We start from the raw sequence: 18,811 nt of genomic DNA on the forward strand, positions 1-18,811 counted from the left end.
CCACCATTCATATATGTTTGTGCATATTTTCTGACATTATTGTAAATAGATTGAGACTTGAGTGGCAAGCAGTGTGCAACTATATGGGTTCTACAATAGTATTTTATGTCCAATAAATAAATATTGATGCTGAATTATGTTCAAACTCAGTTCAACTTTTACTTGTCCTTAGCTCCTTATTCCTTAAGTTCAATTCTTTAGTACTTCTATCAAATATATATATTAAAAAAAAAAAGGGAAGAAAGAAGGATGTGTTGTGATAAGATCACATTAGATGTCCATTAATATGGGCAGTTGAATTCCATTTTCAATAAGAATTAAGTTGAAAAAGCAAACCTCGTTGGCTTATAATAGAGAAGCCATATGAGGGATATAAGACACAAGCAAGTAATAATAAAATCAATTCTCTCTTTATGTTGCAATCAAATACTCTTCTCTTTATATTTTTACTACAATTCTTTCTCTTCTTTTATTTTATAAGTATTTTAAATTCTCTTTTCTATTACTCTTTACATATAATATTAATAGCAATATTAATCATCTTTATTATATTGAGATAGTAACAATAAACATATGCAATTCTCTCTCTCTTTACTTTTAATACTTCTTTCTATCTTTGTATATATATACACATTACAACATATAATATTATTATATATATATATATATATATATATATATATATATATAAATTATTATTGAGCTAATTATTTTAATACTAGAGTCTTCTATTTATACATCTTTATATATCTTTTATTTTACAACACGTTATCAGCACGAGACTCTGATCAAATTTTTAGGAAGACTCAGGTAACAATTTTTTATTATGTCGAAACTCTCTCATCTTGAATTCAATGCTCTTGATATATCTGGAAACAATTATTTATCATGGATACTAGATGTTGAAATTCATCTTGATTCAATGGATCTTGGAGATACCATTAAGGCTGAAAATAATGCATCCCAGAAGGATAAAGCCAAAGCCATGATTTTCCTTCGTCGTCATCTTGACGAATGGTTGAAAAATGAATATCTCACATTAAAAGATCCTGCAGATCTTTGGAAAGACCTTGAAGAAAGGTACAATCATAAAAAATGGTGATACTTCCTCAAGCCCGATATGAATGGACACACTTGCGTCTACAAGATTTTAAATCTATAAATGAATATAATTCTGCAATGTTTCGAATCACCTCACGAATGAAATTATGTGGGGAAAAGATAACTGATCATGATATATTGGAGAAAACTTTCTCAACCTTCCATGCCTCGAATGTGCTCCTGCAGCAGCAGTATCGAGAAAAGGGGTTTAAAAAATATTCTGAATTAATTTCTTGCTTTCTTGTTGCTGAACGCAATAATGAGTTACTCTTGAAAAATCATGAAGCGCGCCCAGCTGGCGCCGCCCCATTTTCTGAAGTAAATGCGGCAAATCATTATCCCAGAAGAGGTAAATGCCTAAATGGCAAGCTTTTAATAACAAGAAAAATTATGGAAGGAAAAAGAATTATGTTCAAAAGAGAGGATCTCACCAGAAGTGGGATAAGGAAAGGAATATCGGGCAGAATAAATCAACAGAGGATAAGTGTTTCCGTTGTGGTGAAAAGGGCCATTGGTCTCGTACCTGTCGTACCCCAAGGCACCTAGTCGATCTTTACCAGGCATCTTTGAAAAAGGATGACAAAGGAAAGGAAACAAATTTTGTTTCAAATGATGAGAACTCCACCACTCATTATGATGTATCTGATTTCTTTGAGAATCCTGAAGGAAATATTGGTCATTTGATCAATGATGGAATAGTTTAATATGTGGGATTGTGAAGTATCTATGTAAATAAATAATGTAAAGAACTTATTGTTAAGTTTTATTTTCTATGTATTTAAGTTTCAAATGTGATGTACATAAATAATTAAATATTAATGTTTATGAATTTTGAAATTATTAAATGTGTCAAATTTTAAAATAAAATTTTAGTATATGACATTATTTTATGTATAGTGTTTCTTAGAAAAATAATTCTGATCAAGTATTCAATTTAACTGTGCATACTACTCATTTTATTATTATTTGTTTTTGAAGAAAATGGCAAGGATATGTAATGAAGATGTATGCATTGCGGATAGTACAAGTTCGCACACTATTCTCAAAAGTGATATATATTTTACCCATCTTGTGCCAAAAGAGGAATATGTTAATACTATTATTGGCTCAGACAATGTGATAAAAGGCTCCAGAAGAGCTATAATTTTGTTTCCTGGAGGAACAAAATTTATAATAAATAATGCACTATTATCTACCAAGTCTCTGAGGAACTTGTTGAGTTTCAAAGATATTCGCCGAAATGGATATCATGTTGAGACGATGAATGAGAGAAATCATGAGTATTTATGTATCACAACTCATGATTCAAATAAGAAAGTTATATTAGAAAAATTACCCTCACTTTTATCTGGGTCGTATTATACCAAGATTAGTGCAATTGAATCACATGCCATTGAAAACCAGAAGTTTACTAGCTCAAATGAGTTCATAACTTGGCACGACCGATTGGGTCATCCGGGAACAACCATGATGAGGAGAATTATTGAAAACTCTCATGGACATTCACTAAAGAACCAGAAGATTTTTAAAACTAGTGAATTTTGTTGTGCTGCATGTTCTCAGGGAAAGTTAATTTTAAAGCCATCACCAGTAAAGATTGGATTTGAGTCCCCTGAATTTCTAGAGAGGATTCAAGGTGATATATGTGGACCTATTCATCCACCATGTGGATCTTTTAGATATTTTATGATCTTGATAGACGCATTTTCGATATGGTCACATGTGTGCTTATTATCTTCTCGCAACCTGGCGTTTGCGAGATTACTGGCTCAAATTATTCGATTAAAAGCACAATTTCCAGAAAATCCAATCAAAGCAATTCGTCTTGATAATGCTGGTGAATTTACTTCCCAAGCTTTTGATACTTATTGTATGGCTAATGGAATAAGTGTTGAACATCCAGTAACTTATGTTCACACACAAAATGAGTTAGCAGAATCACTTATTAAACGCCTCCAATAAATTGCTAGACCCTTACTTATAAGAACAAATCTCCCAACCTCGGTTTGGGGGCATGCTGTTTTACATGCCGCAACACTTATTCGTTTGAGGCCAACGAGTTATCATCAGTTCTCTTCTATGCAATTAGCTTTTGGCCAGCAGCCAAATGTTTCCCATTTAAGAATATTTGGGTGTGCGATATATGTTCCCATTGCACCACCTAATCGCACCAAAATGGGACCCCAAAGAAAATTGGGAATATATGTTGGATATGATTCTCCCTCTATAGTGAGGTATCTTGAGATACAAACTGGAGATGTATTTAAAGCCCAGTTTGCAGATTGTCATTTTGATGAATCAAAATTTCCAACATTAGGGGGAGAGAAGAAGCTTCCTGAAAAGGAACTTAATTGGAATGCGTCACCGTTGATGCATTTAGATCCTCGATCAGGGCAATGTGAACTAGAAGTTCAAAAGATTATACATTTGCAAAGAATAGCAAATGACTTGCCTGATGCATTTTCCAATACAAAGAGAATAACCAAATCTTATATACCAGCGAAAAATGCTCCAATTCGAATTGATGTCTCAGTAGGACAAGTAGCCACTGAAGCAAATTCACGCCAGAAGCGTGGCAGGCCTGTCGGTTCCAAAGACAAAAATCCTCGAAAGAGAAAAGAGGTAAATATTATTCCTGTTGAAAAAGACATAGTAGAGACACCTGCAGTTGTCCAAAATCATGATATAATGCCTGAAGACGTTAAGGTATCTGAAAATAGTGAAAATGACGAGATCTCGATAAATTATGTCTTTATAGGAGAAAAATGGGACCGAAATAAGACAATTGTCAATGAAATATTTGCATATAATGTGGCATTAAATATCATGTATGAAAGTAAGGATCTTGAGCCAAGATCAGTTGAAGAATGTCGACAAAAAAATGATTGGCCAAAATGGGAAGCAGCCATGAAGACTGAATTAGACTCACTTGCAAAACGTGAAGTCTTTGGACCTGTAGTCCGTACACCTGCAGATGTAAAACCTGTTGGATACAAATGGGTATTTGTGAGAAAACGAAATGAGAAAAATGAAGTTGTGCGCTATAAAGCCCGACTTGTGGCACAAGGTTTTTCACAAAAGCCCGATATAGATTATGAAGAAACGTATTCCCCTGTAGTGGATGCGATAACATTGCGTTATTTGGTCAGTTTATCTGCATATCATAAACTGCATATGTATTTAATGGATGTGGTAACAGCTTATTTATACGGCTCATTAGATCGGGATATCTATATGAAAGTCCCTGAAGGACTAAAGATATCTAAACCATCCAAGGAATATTCGCAAGGGTTATACTCAGTCAAATTGCAAAGATCTTTATATGGTCTAAAGCAATCTGAACGAATGTGGTATAATCGTCTTACTGAGTATCTGGCCAAAAACGGTTTCAAGAATGATGACATCTGCCCATGTGTTTTCATAAAGAAAACTACATTTGGGTTCATTATAATTGCTGTGTACGTTGATGATTTAAATATTATTGGGACTCCTGAAGAAATTCCAACAATTATAAAAACTCTAAAAGAAGAGTTTGAGATGAAAGATCTTGGAAAGACTAAATTTTGTCTCGACCTGCAGATCGAGCATATAAAAGACGGGATCTTTATTCATCAAACAACATACATAGAAAAGATCTTGAAGAGATTTTATATGGATAAGTCGCATCCATTAAGTACCCCAATGATCGTAAGATCTTTGGATGTGAAAAATGATCAATTCCGCCCTAAAGAAGAAAATGAAGATATCCTTGGTCCTGAAGTACCATATCATAGTGCCATTAGAGCACTAATGTATCTTGCTAATAATACGCGACCTGACATATCATTCGCGGTGAATTTACTAGCAAGGTATAATTCCTCTCTAACCAGAAGACATTGGAGTGAAATCAAGCAAATCTTTCGATATCTTCATGGAACGGTTGATATGGGATTATTTTATCCCTACGGATCCAAGTCACAACTAGTTGGCTATGCAGATACCGGATACTTGTCTGATCCACAAAAAGGGAGATCTCAAACAGGATACCTGTTCACATATGGTGATACAACTATATCTTGGAAGTCCACGAAACAGACAATTGCTGCAACATCCTCTAATCAGGCTGAAATACTAGCAATTCATGAAGCTAGTCGCGAGTGTTTTTGGCTGAGGAGTCTGATTCAATATATTATGTCATCATGTGGACTGATTGATCATAAGATAGCTCCAACTGTCCTGTTTGAAGATAATACAGCATGCATTGCTCAACTTAAAGGCGGATACATTAAATGCGATAGAACAAAGCACATTTCTCCCAAATTCTTCTTCACTCATGATCTTCAAAATCAAGGGACAATTAATGTCCAACAGATTCGCTCAAGTGACAATTTGGCAAATTTATTCACAAAGTCACTCCCAAAATCCTCCTTTGAAAGATTGGTACATGAGATTGGGATGCGCCAATTTCGAGACATTAAATGATGTAGGCAAGAGGGAGAGACTGTACTCTTTTTCCCTTAGTCAGGTTTTTTTTTTCCATTGGGTTTTTCCTGACAAGGTTTTTAATGAGGTAGTCCCCATCACTAAAGGATTTTGTACTCTTTTTCCTTCACTAAGGTTTTTTCCCACTGAATTTTTCTTTAGTAAGGTTTTAATGAGGCACAATCCTAAATGGACATCTAAGGGGGAGTGTTGTGATAAGATCATATTAGATGCCCATTAATATGGGCGGTTGAATTCCATTTCCAATAAGAATTAAGTTGAAAAAGCAAACCTCGTTGGCTTATAAATAGAGAAGTCATTTGAGGGATATAAGACACAAGCAAGTAATAATAAAATCAATTCTCTCTTTATGTTACAATTAAATACTCTTCTCTTTATATTTCTACTACAATTCTTTCTCTTCTTTTATTTTATAAGTATTTTAAATTCTCTTTTCTATTACTCTTTACATATAATATTAATAGCAATATTAATCATCTTTATTATATTGAGATAGTAACAATAAACATATGCAATTCTCTCTCTTTACTTTTAATACTTCTTTCTATCTTTGTATATATATACACATTACAATATATAATATTATTATATATATATAAATCATTATTGAGCTAATTATTTTAATACTAGAGTCTTCTATTTATACATCTTTATATATCTTTTATTTTACGACAGGATGCATAATCATTCATTTTTATTTTTTAATAATTGCAAATATTTTAATTTTAAACAAAAATAAGTGTACAGAATAATTTTAGTTTTGGGTGGCAAGTGGCAACCATTGATTTTGGGTTTGAGTTTCAAATCTTCTGGCAAATTATTATGACCTTCACAACTGATAATTGTTCTGAACAATAATGCCCTTTTCAAGTGCTGGTTATTGCCAAAAACATGAACAACTATCAATAGAGAAAAAACTGGTTTATTGAAAGTGACATTTCAACCATTTACCAGTGCTTCAAACTATTATGAGTTATGATTTGCCATGTAGAGAGACCCCATCATCCTTCCATCTATTAATTATTAGAGTAAAGTATCGTTTTTGTCCCCAACGTTTGGAGTAAGTCTCAAAGTTGTCCCTAACGTTTCAATCGTCCTATTTAAGTCCCTAACGTTTCAAAATTGACTCAATGTTGTCCTGCCGTTAGGGATCCGTTAATAGAATTAACGGCAGGACAAAATTGAGACAATTTTAAAACGTTGGGGACAAAAACGATACATAGAAATAAATTTTAATTTTATCCTTCAATAATATTAATTTTTACTGTACATAATATTCAATCGTTTTTTAAATTACAGTTAATCACATTACTTTTATTTTAAATAAATTAATTTTGTTATAATTTTATTCTTAAAGTAATGTAATTTTTTTATAAATAAATAAATTTTACACTTTCATTCTAAATAATGTAATTTTACTTTCATTATTTAATCACATTACTTATAATTTTTTAATAATTTTACACTTTCATTCTAAATAAATTAATTTTTTTATAATTTTACATTTAAAGTAATGTAATTTTTTTATAAATAATAACTTTTACACTTTCATTCTAAATAATATAATTTTACTTTCATTACTTAATCACATTACTTATATTTTTTTTTAATTTTACACTTTCATTCTAAATAAATAAATTTTTTTATAATTTACATTTAAAGTAATGTAATTTTTTTTATAAATAAATAACTTTTACACTTTCATTCTAAATAATATAATTTTACTTTCATTACTTAATCACATTACTTATATTTTTTTTAATTTTACACTTTCATTCTAAATAAATAAATTTTTTATAATTTTATGCTTAAGTATTGTAATTCTTTTATAATAAATAAATTTTATACTTTCATTCTAAATAATGTAATTTTACTTTCATTACTTAATCACATTACTTATAATTTTTTTTATAATTTTACACTTTCATTCAAAATAAATTAATTTTTTTATACTTTTACTCTTTCATTCTAAATAATGTAATTTTACTTTCATTACTCAATCACATTACTTATTTTTTTTTTATAATTTTACACTTTCATTCTATTCATATTACATTATTTATTTAGAATAAAAGTGTAAAATTTATTTATTTATAAAAAAATTACATTACTTTAAGTATAAAATAAAAAAAATTTATTTAGAATAAAAGTGATGTGATTAAGTGTAAATGTGATTAAAAATAATTGAATATTATGTATAGTAAAAAATTATTATTATTGAAGAATAAAATTAAAATTTATTTCTATGTATCATTTTTGTCCCCAACGTTTTCGTCCTATTTAAGTCCCTAACGTTTCAAAATCGTTTCAATTTTGTCCCGTCGTCAATTTTATTAACGGATCCCTAACGGTAGGACAACATTGAGTCAATTTTGAAACGTTGGGGACTTAAATAGGACGATTGAAACGTTAGGGACAACTTTGAGACTTACCCCAAACGTTGGGGACAAAAACGATACTTTACTCTAATTATTATTAATAAATAATAATAATAATAAATACAGTTTATTATAAGTTTTAGCTTCTAGTTATATACTCTTCCCTGCATTCCAAAACCACCAACAGCAATAAGCATTTAAGAATCATAAGATATTTTACCTAAAGTAGCACTCTAAAACTGTTTGAATTACAATCCAAATGGTATAAAGTTCGGAAAAATTTTCAAATGTTCTCACAATATTACAGGCTTACAGCAACCCACAGCAACCCATTAATCTCAACATAGATAATTAGACACAGTAATACACAATAAACAAAATCAAAAGTAGCAAGGTTGGAATCAAGAATATCAGAATCAAATAACAGATGAACTGATTAACTAACAAAAATACCTTCGAGGGAAGGGCTGAGCGATGGAACAGAGCTGACGCCGTGAAGGACGGGAGCGCGGTGGAACAGAGCTGGCGCGGCGGGACAGTGGCTGCGCGATGGAGACACGAGGCGCGGCGGGACAGTGGCTGTGCGATGGAGGCACGAGGCGCGGCGGGATAGTGGCTTCGAAGTTCAATCGGTGGCGGAAACGACGGTAGTGGGGAAGGCCGCTTCCAGAAGTTGCGACGGCGGCGGTAACAGGGCGATGGCTGTACGGAAGTGAGGGAGTGAGGAAGGAGCTCAAGACGAGAGGAAGGAGGAGTGAGTGAGTGAGTGAGCGAGCGAGCGAGCGAGCGAGCGAGGCAGTGAGGGTGCTGCAGTTTAGTTAGGCTATCTTTGTTTGGAGCGAAAATGAAAAGAAAGAAAAAAGAGAAAAGAAATCGGAAAGAAAATGATTATTTAGGCTATTTCTTCTATCAACTTTTGATATACTAAAACTTTGGATTATTGATATTATTAATATTTTTAATTATTTAAAAAAATTTTAAAATATATATATTTTATTTACATTATAAACAAAATATATATACTGTAAACAAAATATATAACTTCTATTTATCTTATCTCATTTACACTATAAATAATATATATAAAATTACCTCATTTACAGTATAAAACGAGACAAAAAAAGAATATTTATTTTAATAAATATTTTTTAAATTATTTATTTCAGTAATTATTATAATTATTTTATTTATAAAAATAAAAAAATCTTTATAATTAAGGACAACGACATTTTAATATCAATTATTCTATTATTATATAACATGTTTAAAAAAATTATGAAATTTGTATTTCTTTTTCATATTCATCCACATTTTTTTCATACCGATGCATATTAATAAATACACGTATCAGAGAAACTCCGACTAGACGAGAGAATAGATCCTCTCTGGTTGAAAAAAAAATTGGCTGTCCAGTATTTAATCTAACCCTTCATTGCTTTCTATTTTCTATTTAATTCTGGTCCCACTTAAAAAACTTTATTCTCTCAAGTGTTTTTTTCCACCGGAGAGGTTCCATTTCCACTAGGCGACTACTAACAATTATGCAAGTTAAATGTGCTGTGTTTCATTGGTGCTCCTCATCTTCAACGACGTCACCTCACGGGGTCATTGAATTTGTAGCATATATGCACCCGAGTTCACATCATCCCCACAATTTTTATTGAGATGTTTATTAACAATGTCCCCAAATGACATTAAACACACTTAAAATCCACGATAAATGTTACATGTCTGAGAAATTTCTTACTCCACCAGCATGGATCATCATTAATACAAAGCACTTCAGCCACCTAACCTGTTTTCTGTATGAATGCTTTTATGTCAAAAGCATCAGCCGGAGACATCTTTGTAATGACACCCTGCTCAGAGAACATGAATTGTCAAAACAAAATGCAAATGAATCCAACATACAAATGAATGCAAGTCAAGAGAGGGGGTAGGTCAGAGAAACCTTCTCAGTTATGATTCCATGTATTAGACCAGCAGGTGTAACATCGAAAGCCGGATTCCATACCGAAATTCCTGAGGCAGCAACTTGCTCTCCAAGTCCTCCTCGTGTGTTCAACAACTCCTTCGGAGATCTCTCCTCAATGACGATTTCTTCTCCGGAAGAAAGTGACAGATCAATCGAAGTCAGCGGTGCAGCCACATAAAAAGGTACATTGTGAAACTTGGCACACAAGGCAACGCTATAGGTCCCAATTTTGTTGGCTGTGTCACCTGCAATGACATTTGAAAGAGGATAACGATAAACCTGATGATGTCTTTCTTGCTTTAGAAAACAACTAAATAAATGATACCATTTGATGCAACACGATCGGCTCCAACAACAACAGCATCCACACGTCCGGCTCTCATTAAGGCAGCAGCAGCAGAATCTGCTATAAGAGTAGCTGGTATTTTATCATGCACTAACTCATAGGCAGTAAGTCTAGCACCCTGCAAGTAACCAACATAACTCTTAAATCATATCACCTTATGTGATTCTCACCGTAGATAAAGGAAAAGCCCGATATCACTAAAGCATAGAAATGTGTTCTCAACATTAATTCAGCTGATCAATTCCACAAGTCTTTACTCTTCAATGCCAAAATGGATAAAAGGTCATGGCAACAAACTCTAGCGCTATATAATCAGCATTACAATTGCCAACAGATATTCATTGATTCTGATGATAAAAATTTGACTTCTACTTCTAGGAATTTTTCCTGTCCTTTTCATTGCAAGAAATTTATGGGTTTGCAATCAGTACTATGTTCAGGTGCTTTGGAGATACCGTAAATTTTGAAAACGGGATATAAACCAAAAAGAGTAAACACCTACTATATTTCAGTACAACAAAGATACAAGTGTCATTAATTTGATACTTCAATCAAAGTCGACATCAATCTGAGCTCTCAATTATAAAAATTATATGTATTTGGTTTTCTAAACAAAGTTAAGATCAACTACACCTGGCAATCATAAAAAGTGACATCAAATTAGTCATTTAAATCAAAAGCTGTGTTAAGTATGCAAGGGAAGTTGAAAACCACACCTTAATACAACATCAAGCATCCCATAATACTCGATGTAGGACTTTGGGAACTGCATAATACACAAGTCCCTAAGACATTTTTCTCAACATATTATAACTGTCTGTGGACAAAAAGACAAATCTGATGAGATTTTGTATGAGACTAGATTGATGTCACATGATCAAAGGAGAACTTAAATGGGTGTTTATATCTAAACTAAAAGCACGTAAATCACACCGGTTCACTTCTGTTTTCAAGTCACGTCATTAGTGCAAGTGACAGAACTTTATGCATCTTGTCTCAGTAAACCTCTAAATGTACTTGAAGAAAGAAAAAAGAAAAAAACAAAAAAGAAAAAAGAAAAGAAAAGCTTACTTGATTAAATGGCCGGGTTTCAGTGCAATAAGCCCTTTCTAAAACTCCTCCACTGTGAAGTGCGCGAATTACACCCAGAGCAGTACCATATCCAGCTGTGGCTAGACTAAGTACAGTTAAAAAAAAAAGCAGAAAGAGAGTTTAAACACCTCACTTCAATCAAATAAATCTATATATATAGCGGGGATATATCATATGAGAATGAGATTTTCATGTGAGAAAGTGAGAATGCATTGTTAGACTTTGGATCATTTTATGTGGTTGAGAATAAAACATACTTAAAAGACACGTGATCCAATCCTTTAAGTGTCACTCCTTTTTCTCTGTAGTTTCTCATCCTCTCTAATCTGCTCTCACTGCAGCACCAGCCCCATTCCTTTGCAGGGAAACTTCCCTGCATAGTGATTGTTCTGCTTAATGCCACTGGCTCTTTCTCTCTCTCTTCTATCATCTCGTATGATGTTTGTCACTTCCAAAACTCGTAGCACTCCTTATACAGAAGATTGGTTTATGCTTCTCACTTTTGTCTGACCACTTCTTTTTGGGACTTAAAACACAAAGATTCATTCAACAAACGTCTCTTACCTACAAGCTCGACCTTAGTAACCAACATAATAATATTGGAAGTATTGATAGAGTTCATGCGATTGCACAAGACGGATTTAATTCAACCACTTGGACAGAACAAAATGTATAACTAATCAATTTATACCAAATTGCCAGTCAATGGCAACCACTAAAAGCCAACTTGCAATTCCTAATCCAATTTCTCAGAAATTAAAGGAAAATGTGAAACAATATTTATAAAACAAGTGGAACAAAGTCAAGGTCACCAAGATTTAATTTTTCAGTCTTCAATAATACACTTCTTTGATATTTTAATTTGTCCACCATATAAAGGGGCTGACAACTCTAGGAGGTTAGCGTGAGGAACTTAGGGAGGAGTTGGTGGCAAATTAAAGAAGAGGACAAGCGGAAGCCGAATTCAGGTGACATGGGATGAGATGTAAGAAGTGTACATTCAAATTGAAAGAATAGGTTGCTGTGTGCTTTTACTTTTTAAAACAGGATTTAATTTCAGCCGCATAAAATAATCCAAGGGCTACTAATGCATTCTCACTTTCTCACATAAACATTCCATTTCAATATATATTAATAGACACACACACATAACAATAGGGCCATAAGGGAAAGTCATATAATATGCACCTTCCAGTGTTGCAATGGGTCAAGACAGAAAGTTTCTGTTTCTCCATTTGCTGTTGCATGAACTTTGCTCCATATGAACCAATTGCTTTGTTTGAGGCAACATCATCCTCAAGCATAATTTCAGCTGCTTCTATATATGCCTAAAATCAATACAGCAGATTTAGATTCAAATGGCTAAAATGGTAGGAAATCTAGCTTCCTTTATCTGCAAGTATTCATTCATTATAATCTTGGCAATACCTGGAAAACACTCCTGGCCTCTGAACTGGTAGCAGCAGCCTTAGATATGACTTCTTTTAGCTTTGTTGCAGCATCTGATAAGTTTACTGCAGTTGGCCGACTGAACCATGAAGAGAGGAGAAAGTTAATAGAACTCATACTTGAGAAAGAGTCCATAAAAAACAAAAAAAAAATAAAAAAAGAACTCATGAACGCACTTCATAGGAAGCACCTCAACTGCTTAAGACGAGTGTCAAAAATCAATATGGCAACTGCTATTTACCAAGCATACCTTGAAATTTGAATAAACAATAATTATGTCGTTGTCTTAGTAATACAAAAGAATTGAAATTCAAAAGTACCTTGAGACAAGATATTCTAACTTGCTTTGCAACAAGGAAGCAGCATCACCAGGCGACCCATTAAAAGAACCTAGATTAGACACCTCAACAGCCAGAGAGAGTGCAGCTGCAATGGCAATAGCAGGTGCTCCCCGGACCACCATATCCCGTATGGCATTCCTAAGAAAGTCAAGAACAATTGGATAGATTGAGAAGATGAAGACCTAAAGACGACCATAACAAATATTCTAGTTTCTACAAGCTCTTTTCTCTTCATTTCTGAATGAAACTGTTACTACTCTACTGAAATACAGCACACAGGTGCTTGATACTTTATGCAATTAAATAAAATCTAGCTAAAACTACATCTGCAACAATCACATTCCAACTCCTTGTTGTTCCATACAAAAATGCAGATCGGAATATCGAAATCCACACACAAGATGTGGTGGAGACAAAGTTTCTCTCTTATAAAAATTAACTACAATAGTATCTTACCAGCCATCAGTGGAATCCTTTATGTCCAAAAAAATTGTTTCCAGAGGTAGCTTCCTCTGCATTAGAAGGATGAGTAGCAGCAGTATGTAAATATTGAAGAAAACATTGACCAAGCACACATACCGGCTAGAAAACTAAATTATAAAACTAATGAAATGTAAATCATATGGGTTTTTCTAGGGCACTACCTAAGGATAAATGAATAATACGATTAGAAACTTTTTTTCAACTTTTAGCATGCTTACTACATTTAGTGCTTGCTTGGGGACATTAAATTGATAAAGATATTTTTTTTTATTTTTTAGTATGTTTGGCAAATTTGTAGTAGTAAAAGTAAAAACACTAGGAAAAAGAACATCTTTTTTGAGAAGCTAAAATTTACATCTTTCTTAAAAAGATATTTTTTTCCCTTAAAAAAATACTTTTTATATAATAAATAAACAAAAAAGTACTTTTCTATTGTTATATCCAAACATAATTAATAGATAAAAAAAAATCTTTGCATGATATATTCAAATATAAAATTACTTTTACTTTTCTAAAAGATCCTTTAAAAAAAGATAACTAGAATGTAAATTTTAGCTTCTCAAAAAAGATGTTTTACCAAAAAATTTACATTGTAAAGTTTCCCAATTCAATTTCTTAACCAATGCTCTAGGGGCCCTGGTTAGATAAATCCATATAATTTGACTATTTTACCAAATTTCATGAAATATGAAGTTCAAATGTTGTGACAAACATAATGCTAGTTTGTAATTAGTATACTCACTCTATTTCAGAATATTTGTTGTTTTCCACATTGCAATGCAAAACTTAATTTTACCATTATGTTACAATCAAAGCAAGATTATCACTGATTAAAAAAGAACATATGCGCTTATTATAAGCATTCGTTAAGAAATCAAGAACTAAAAAGTTTTGCAGATATTGTATTAAAAACGTGAAGTTTTATCTTCTCAATGCATACTTTTCCTCTCTTGATTTTTAACCAGTGCAATAAACCCATTAAACAAGGACAATTTGATAAAGTTATTCCATAATTCATCATTAGCTTTGAGTTAAGACAACTAATATAACAAAAAATTGTGAAAGGGGAGTACCTTTTTCCAGTTAAAGTAAAAAAGGCACGTGAAAACTAATGAAATTTAGAATTCCACAGAAAATTAGGGGAATGAGTTGAACCTGATCGAGAAGCTGAAGGGAACCGCGGTTGTAACATATGGATTGGAGCGTGTTTGGGGATTCAACTCCGTTGGAACCACAAGACGCCATGGTTTATAGAAAACTTGGAAGTGTTTTAGGGTTCGGTGGTTGAGTTCCCGGAAATGAGGAAATTGGAAGAATTGAGACCCAAAGCCCTGCTTTGTTTTCTTCCTTTTTAAGTTTAAATTTTGAAGTATCACTGTATCAGTTTGCAGTGTAAAAGAGTGGCATGGAAAGATGCGTGCAATGAACCTGACCAGGGACCAGCGATGAATATCATGTGTTTATTATTCTATTACTGTACAATTAATAAAGAAGATTCGCCGCCAGTGATGCCTTTAGACCATCTCCAGTAGGGAACTCATCCCAGTTCCTGTTTATGGCCCACCTATCATAAAAAGTAACTCCACATCAGCTTTTGCGTCATAAACAGTAAATAGGAACTCAAAGCATCTCTCTCTTCTCCATTAGGAGGAACTAACTTTAGTCCCTGTTGTGGTCCCACCTAATTAATTAATTAATTAAAATACTTAAAATTAATGTAATTAATTTTTTTAATAATATAATTTAAATATTTAAATTTAAAAATAATTCACTATTAAAAGATATTAATATTAAATAAATTTATACATAACAACAATACACAATATATAATTCGGGATTACACAAATTTGTAAAATTACTTAATACAAAAAAAACATAATTAAATTCTACAGTTGACGACAAGCATTGTGAAATTGCCATATGTGTTCAATCAAGTCCTCTTTCAATTGTCTATGCTGCTGCCTATTTCGAAGTTGGGCATTTCTTTGGAGAAATTGATGGTATGGTGCAAAATCTTCTTCTCCCAGCTGAGGTTGTGATAATCCATTTTCAACATCATCATACTCTAAGCCTTGAGCAAAATTTCCTGCATAAGTGTCTCTTTCATCCTCAACAATCATATTATGCAATATAATACAAGCTCTCATTATGTTGGCAAGCTTCTTCTTTTCCCAAAAACGAGCTGGACCACGTATAATTGCAAAGCGTGCTTGCAACACTCCGAATGCTCGTTCCACATCTTTTCTTTGCCCTTCTTGATATTGTGCAAATAACTTGCGTTTCTCCCCTTGTGGCTTTGAGATTGATTTGACAAATGTGGCCCATTCAGGATAAATACCATCTGCTAAGTAGTATCCCATTGTATAATTGTTACCATTAATAGTATAATTTACCTCCGGAGCACGATCATTTAGAATGTCATCAAATACTGGAGAACGATCTAACACGTTGATATCGTTGTTTGAACCAGAAACTCCAAAGAACGCATGCCATATCCAAAGGTCTGAAGATGCTACAACCTCAAGTACAATGGTTGCAACCCCACGATAACCACTCATGTACATACCTTTCCACGCCTTTGGACAATTTTTCCATTGCCAATGCATGCAGTCAATGCTACCCAACATGCCAGGGAAGCCACGACCCTCCGCCATTTGTAGCAGGCGGTGTACGTCATCTGGATTGGGTTTTCGCAAGTATTCATCCTGGAACACAGAAATGACACCTTCAACAAATTTTTCCAAGCATTCAATTGTAGTGCTCTCGCCTATGCGCACATAATCATCAACAGTATCAGCTGCTACGCCGTATGCTAACATCCGTATCGCAGCGGTACATTTCTGAAGTGGCGACAAGCCTCTTCTTCCAGTTGCATCAACCCTCTGGTGGAAATACGGATAGACGTTTGAGAGAGCGTCTACTATCCGAAGGAACACATCTCTTCTCATTCGAAATCTCCGTCGAAAAATGTCAGCATTATACACCGGTTCATCTGCAAAGTAATCTTGAAAAAGGCGATCATGTCCTGCTTCTCGATCTCTGTTGATCCATCTACGAGTAATTGGGATAGGGCTTCTATCGATATCTTCTTCTTCTGAATCTTCGAGTAAATACTCATCGATCCAATTATCTATCAGTGTGTTATCTTGCCGTCTTCTTTTACCATACAAAGCCTCATTAAACATATCATCAAAATTTTTAGCCATATGGAGAAATGTAATTTTTAGTTCTCTGTCGAGGTGAGAAAGAAGAGTTGAAGTGGAGTTGTGGAGTCATTGATAGTTGATATTTATAAGTGGAGAAACTAGTTTTGTAACGGCTAGTTTTGCAACGGCTACTTTTGCGACGGCTACTTTTGTAACGGCTACTTTTGCAACGGCTACTTTTGTAACGGCTAGTTTTGCAACGGCTACTTTTGCAACGGCTACTTTTGTAACGGTTAGTTTTACAACGGCTACTTTTGCAACGGTCACTTTCATAAACAACAACGGCACAATAATATTGACTAATTTAAAAACTTACATCAGAAGTAAATAAAACAAACTACATCACATAGCAGTAATACGCAATAAATAAATAAGAACATACTACATAACACTACGAAAACAAGGAACCATTAAGTAAACCACTTGGCCATTATTTTCTCACATGCAATCTCATGAAGAGCTCGTCGTTTCTCACTCATTGTAGACGTGTCAGCATTAAGTATTTGCATATCCATTTCCCTTTCTTTTGCTTTTATCTCCATTTCTTTAATATACCTCTGAGTTTGTAATTCTTGTTCTTTCATTGCCGCTTGAATTTGTATCTCCTTCTCTTTGATTGCCATCATCTTTGCTCTATGTTCCTTCTCCTCTTCTCTTTCTTTTTCCCTTTCCATTAGTTCCTTTTCTCTAACATTCTTAATATCTTCCATGAGAGATAATTTTTTGACAACCGATGATTTTCTTTCGCTAAAATCTTCAGACATCTGTGCTTTTTCCTTACCTCTTCGCTTGCTCTTCTTTGATCCTTGTGGGCGAACGGGAGAGTCCACACCGGGTTCGTCAGCCAACGGTGTTTCTGGGTTTGATGAGGATGAGTATGCTCCAGTTGCACTAACCTTGGTTCTTTTTGAGCCGCCACTCTGTGTAGGTAGTTGGCTTCTCCATTTTTGCTCCAACCGAAGCATGTTCCAATGCCTCTCAAAAGTGAACTTTTGACCACAATTTGTGGAATAAAGTTTATAAGCCAACTCCTTTATATCATCAGCGTTCGAACCACTCCTTATGTTTCGACTAGCTTGATCGTAGCAACCAGCAAATTGTGCAACAGCCTTGTTGATCTTATACCATCGTTTCTTACATGCAACTACCCCCCTTGTCATGTCGGTGCAAAATTCTACACAGTAGCTATGAATTCGACTCCAAAATGTTTCCCCCTTTTGATCGGTACCAATTACAGGGTCAGTTGAAACATTTAACCATGCACTGATCAACATCTCATCCTCTTTCCAATGCCAGTGTTGAATACTATCTTGCCTCCGATCTTCAATATCATCATTGAGGTCGATAGCATCTAATCTATGAGGGTTGGCAAAATCTGAATATTGCGAATTTGGACTAGATTGTATAGGAGTCTGAGAGGATGGGTTAGAAGAGCCACCAACACCAGATGAGTTATGTCTTGATGCACTGAATTGAGTTGGAAACGGCAAGGAAGTTGGAGTAACATTTCCGATAGAGGGGTTAAATATGGATGAAAATGGAAAATGGGGTGTTTGTGAATTTTGATTTTGCGGTTGGAATATAGGAAATTGATTATTATAAGGAGCTTGAAAATTGAAATTAGAAAGATTTTGTGGATTTGGATTTTGAAATGTATTTGGTGGTGTGAAGTTTTGATTTGGAACTTGAGAGTTTGAGGTTTGAGATTGTTGGGTATTTGAAATTTGAGGAAAGTTTTGTAAGTAATTGAAGAAAGAGTTGAGTTGGTTTGGATCCATTTTTTTGAACAAAAAATAATAGTAGCAGAATTTTGATTTTGTAAACTTGGAAGAAGATGAAGAGTAGTAGAGAGTGTGAGAATAGAAGTGTATCTAAGTGGTTTATATAGAGTAAAAAAAATATTAATTTATTAATAATAACGGTAACATAGTAACGGCTAGTTTCTAACAGCTATTTTT

General features: G+C 33.7%; 3 protein-coding genes across 3 annotated transcripts; all 3 read right to left on the reverse strand.

The window, feature by feature from the left end:
• Positions 1–9,427: 9,427 nt before the first annotated feature.
• LOC130946636 (methylthioribose-1-phosphate isomerase) lies at positions 9,428–15,089 on the reverse strand. Its single transcript, XM_057875441.1, has 9 exons — positions 14,803–15,089; positions 13,621–13,676; positions 13,144–13,302; positions 12,803–12,902; positions 12,563–12,702; positions 11,354–11,459; positions 10,262–10,400; positions 9,913–10,181; positions 9,428–9,820 (listed from the first exon to the last, which is right to left on the reverse strand). The coding sequence occupies exons 1-9, from the start codon at positions 14,890–14,892 to the stop codon at positions 9,752–9,754; spliced, it is 1,128 nt and encodes a 375-aa protein (XP_057731424.1). The 5' UTR covers positions 14,893–15,089; the 3' UTR covers positions 9,428–9,751.
• A 444-nt stretch (positions 15,090–15,533) lies between these two features.
• LOC130946079 (uncharacterized) lies at positions 15,534–16,853 on the reverse strand. The gene has a single exon (XM_057874762.1). It carries the CDS (start codon positions 16,851–16,853, stop codon positions 15,534–15,536), a length of 1,320 nt encoding a protein of 439 aa, XP_057730745.1.
• A 410-nt stretch (positions 16,854–17,263) lies between these two features.
• On the reverse strand, positions 17,264–18,631 carry LOC130946080 (glutathione S-transferase T3-like). Its single transcript, XM_057874763.1, has one exon. It carries the CDS (start codon positions 18,629–18,631, stop codon positions 17,264–17,266), a length of 1,368 nt encoding a protein of 455 aa, XP_057730746.1.
• Between the last annotated feature and the right edge of the window lie 180 nt (positions 18,632–18,811).

The sequence above is a fragment of the Arachis stenosperma genome, chromosome 8 (genome assembly GCF_014773155.1).
Source record: "Arachis stenosperma cultivar V10309 chromosome 8, arast.V10309.gnm1.PFL2, whole genome shotgun sequence".
In the NCBI taxonomy this organism is placed as follows: domain Eukaryota; kingdom Viridiplantae; phylum Streptophyta; class Magnoliopsida; order Fabales; family Fabaceae; genus Arachis; species Arachis stenosperma.

Bases quoted from the DNA above. Each gene is read 5' to 3' on its own strand.
- LOC130946079 (XM_057874762.1), bottom strand. From the start codon at position 16,853: ATGGCTAAAAATTTTGATGATATGTTTAATGAGGCTTTGTATGGTAAA.
- LOC130946636 (XM_057875441.1), bottom strand. From the start codon at position 14,892: ATGGCGTCTTGTGGTTCCAACGGAGTTGAATCCCCAAACACGCTCCAA. The intron at 13,303-13,620 runs GTAAGATACTAT...TGACTTTCTTAG, and splicing joins AAGGATTCCACTGATGGCTG to GAATGCCATACGGGATATGG. The intron at 12,703-12,802 runs GTATTGCCAAGA...TATTGATTTTAG, and splicing joins AGGCCAGGAGTGTTTTCCAG to GCATATATAGAAGCAGCTGA.
- LOC130946080 (XM_057874763.1), bottom strand. From the start codon at position 18,631: ATGGATCCAAACCAACTCAACTCTTTCTTCAATTACTTACAAAACTTT.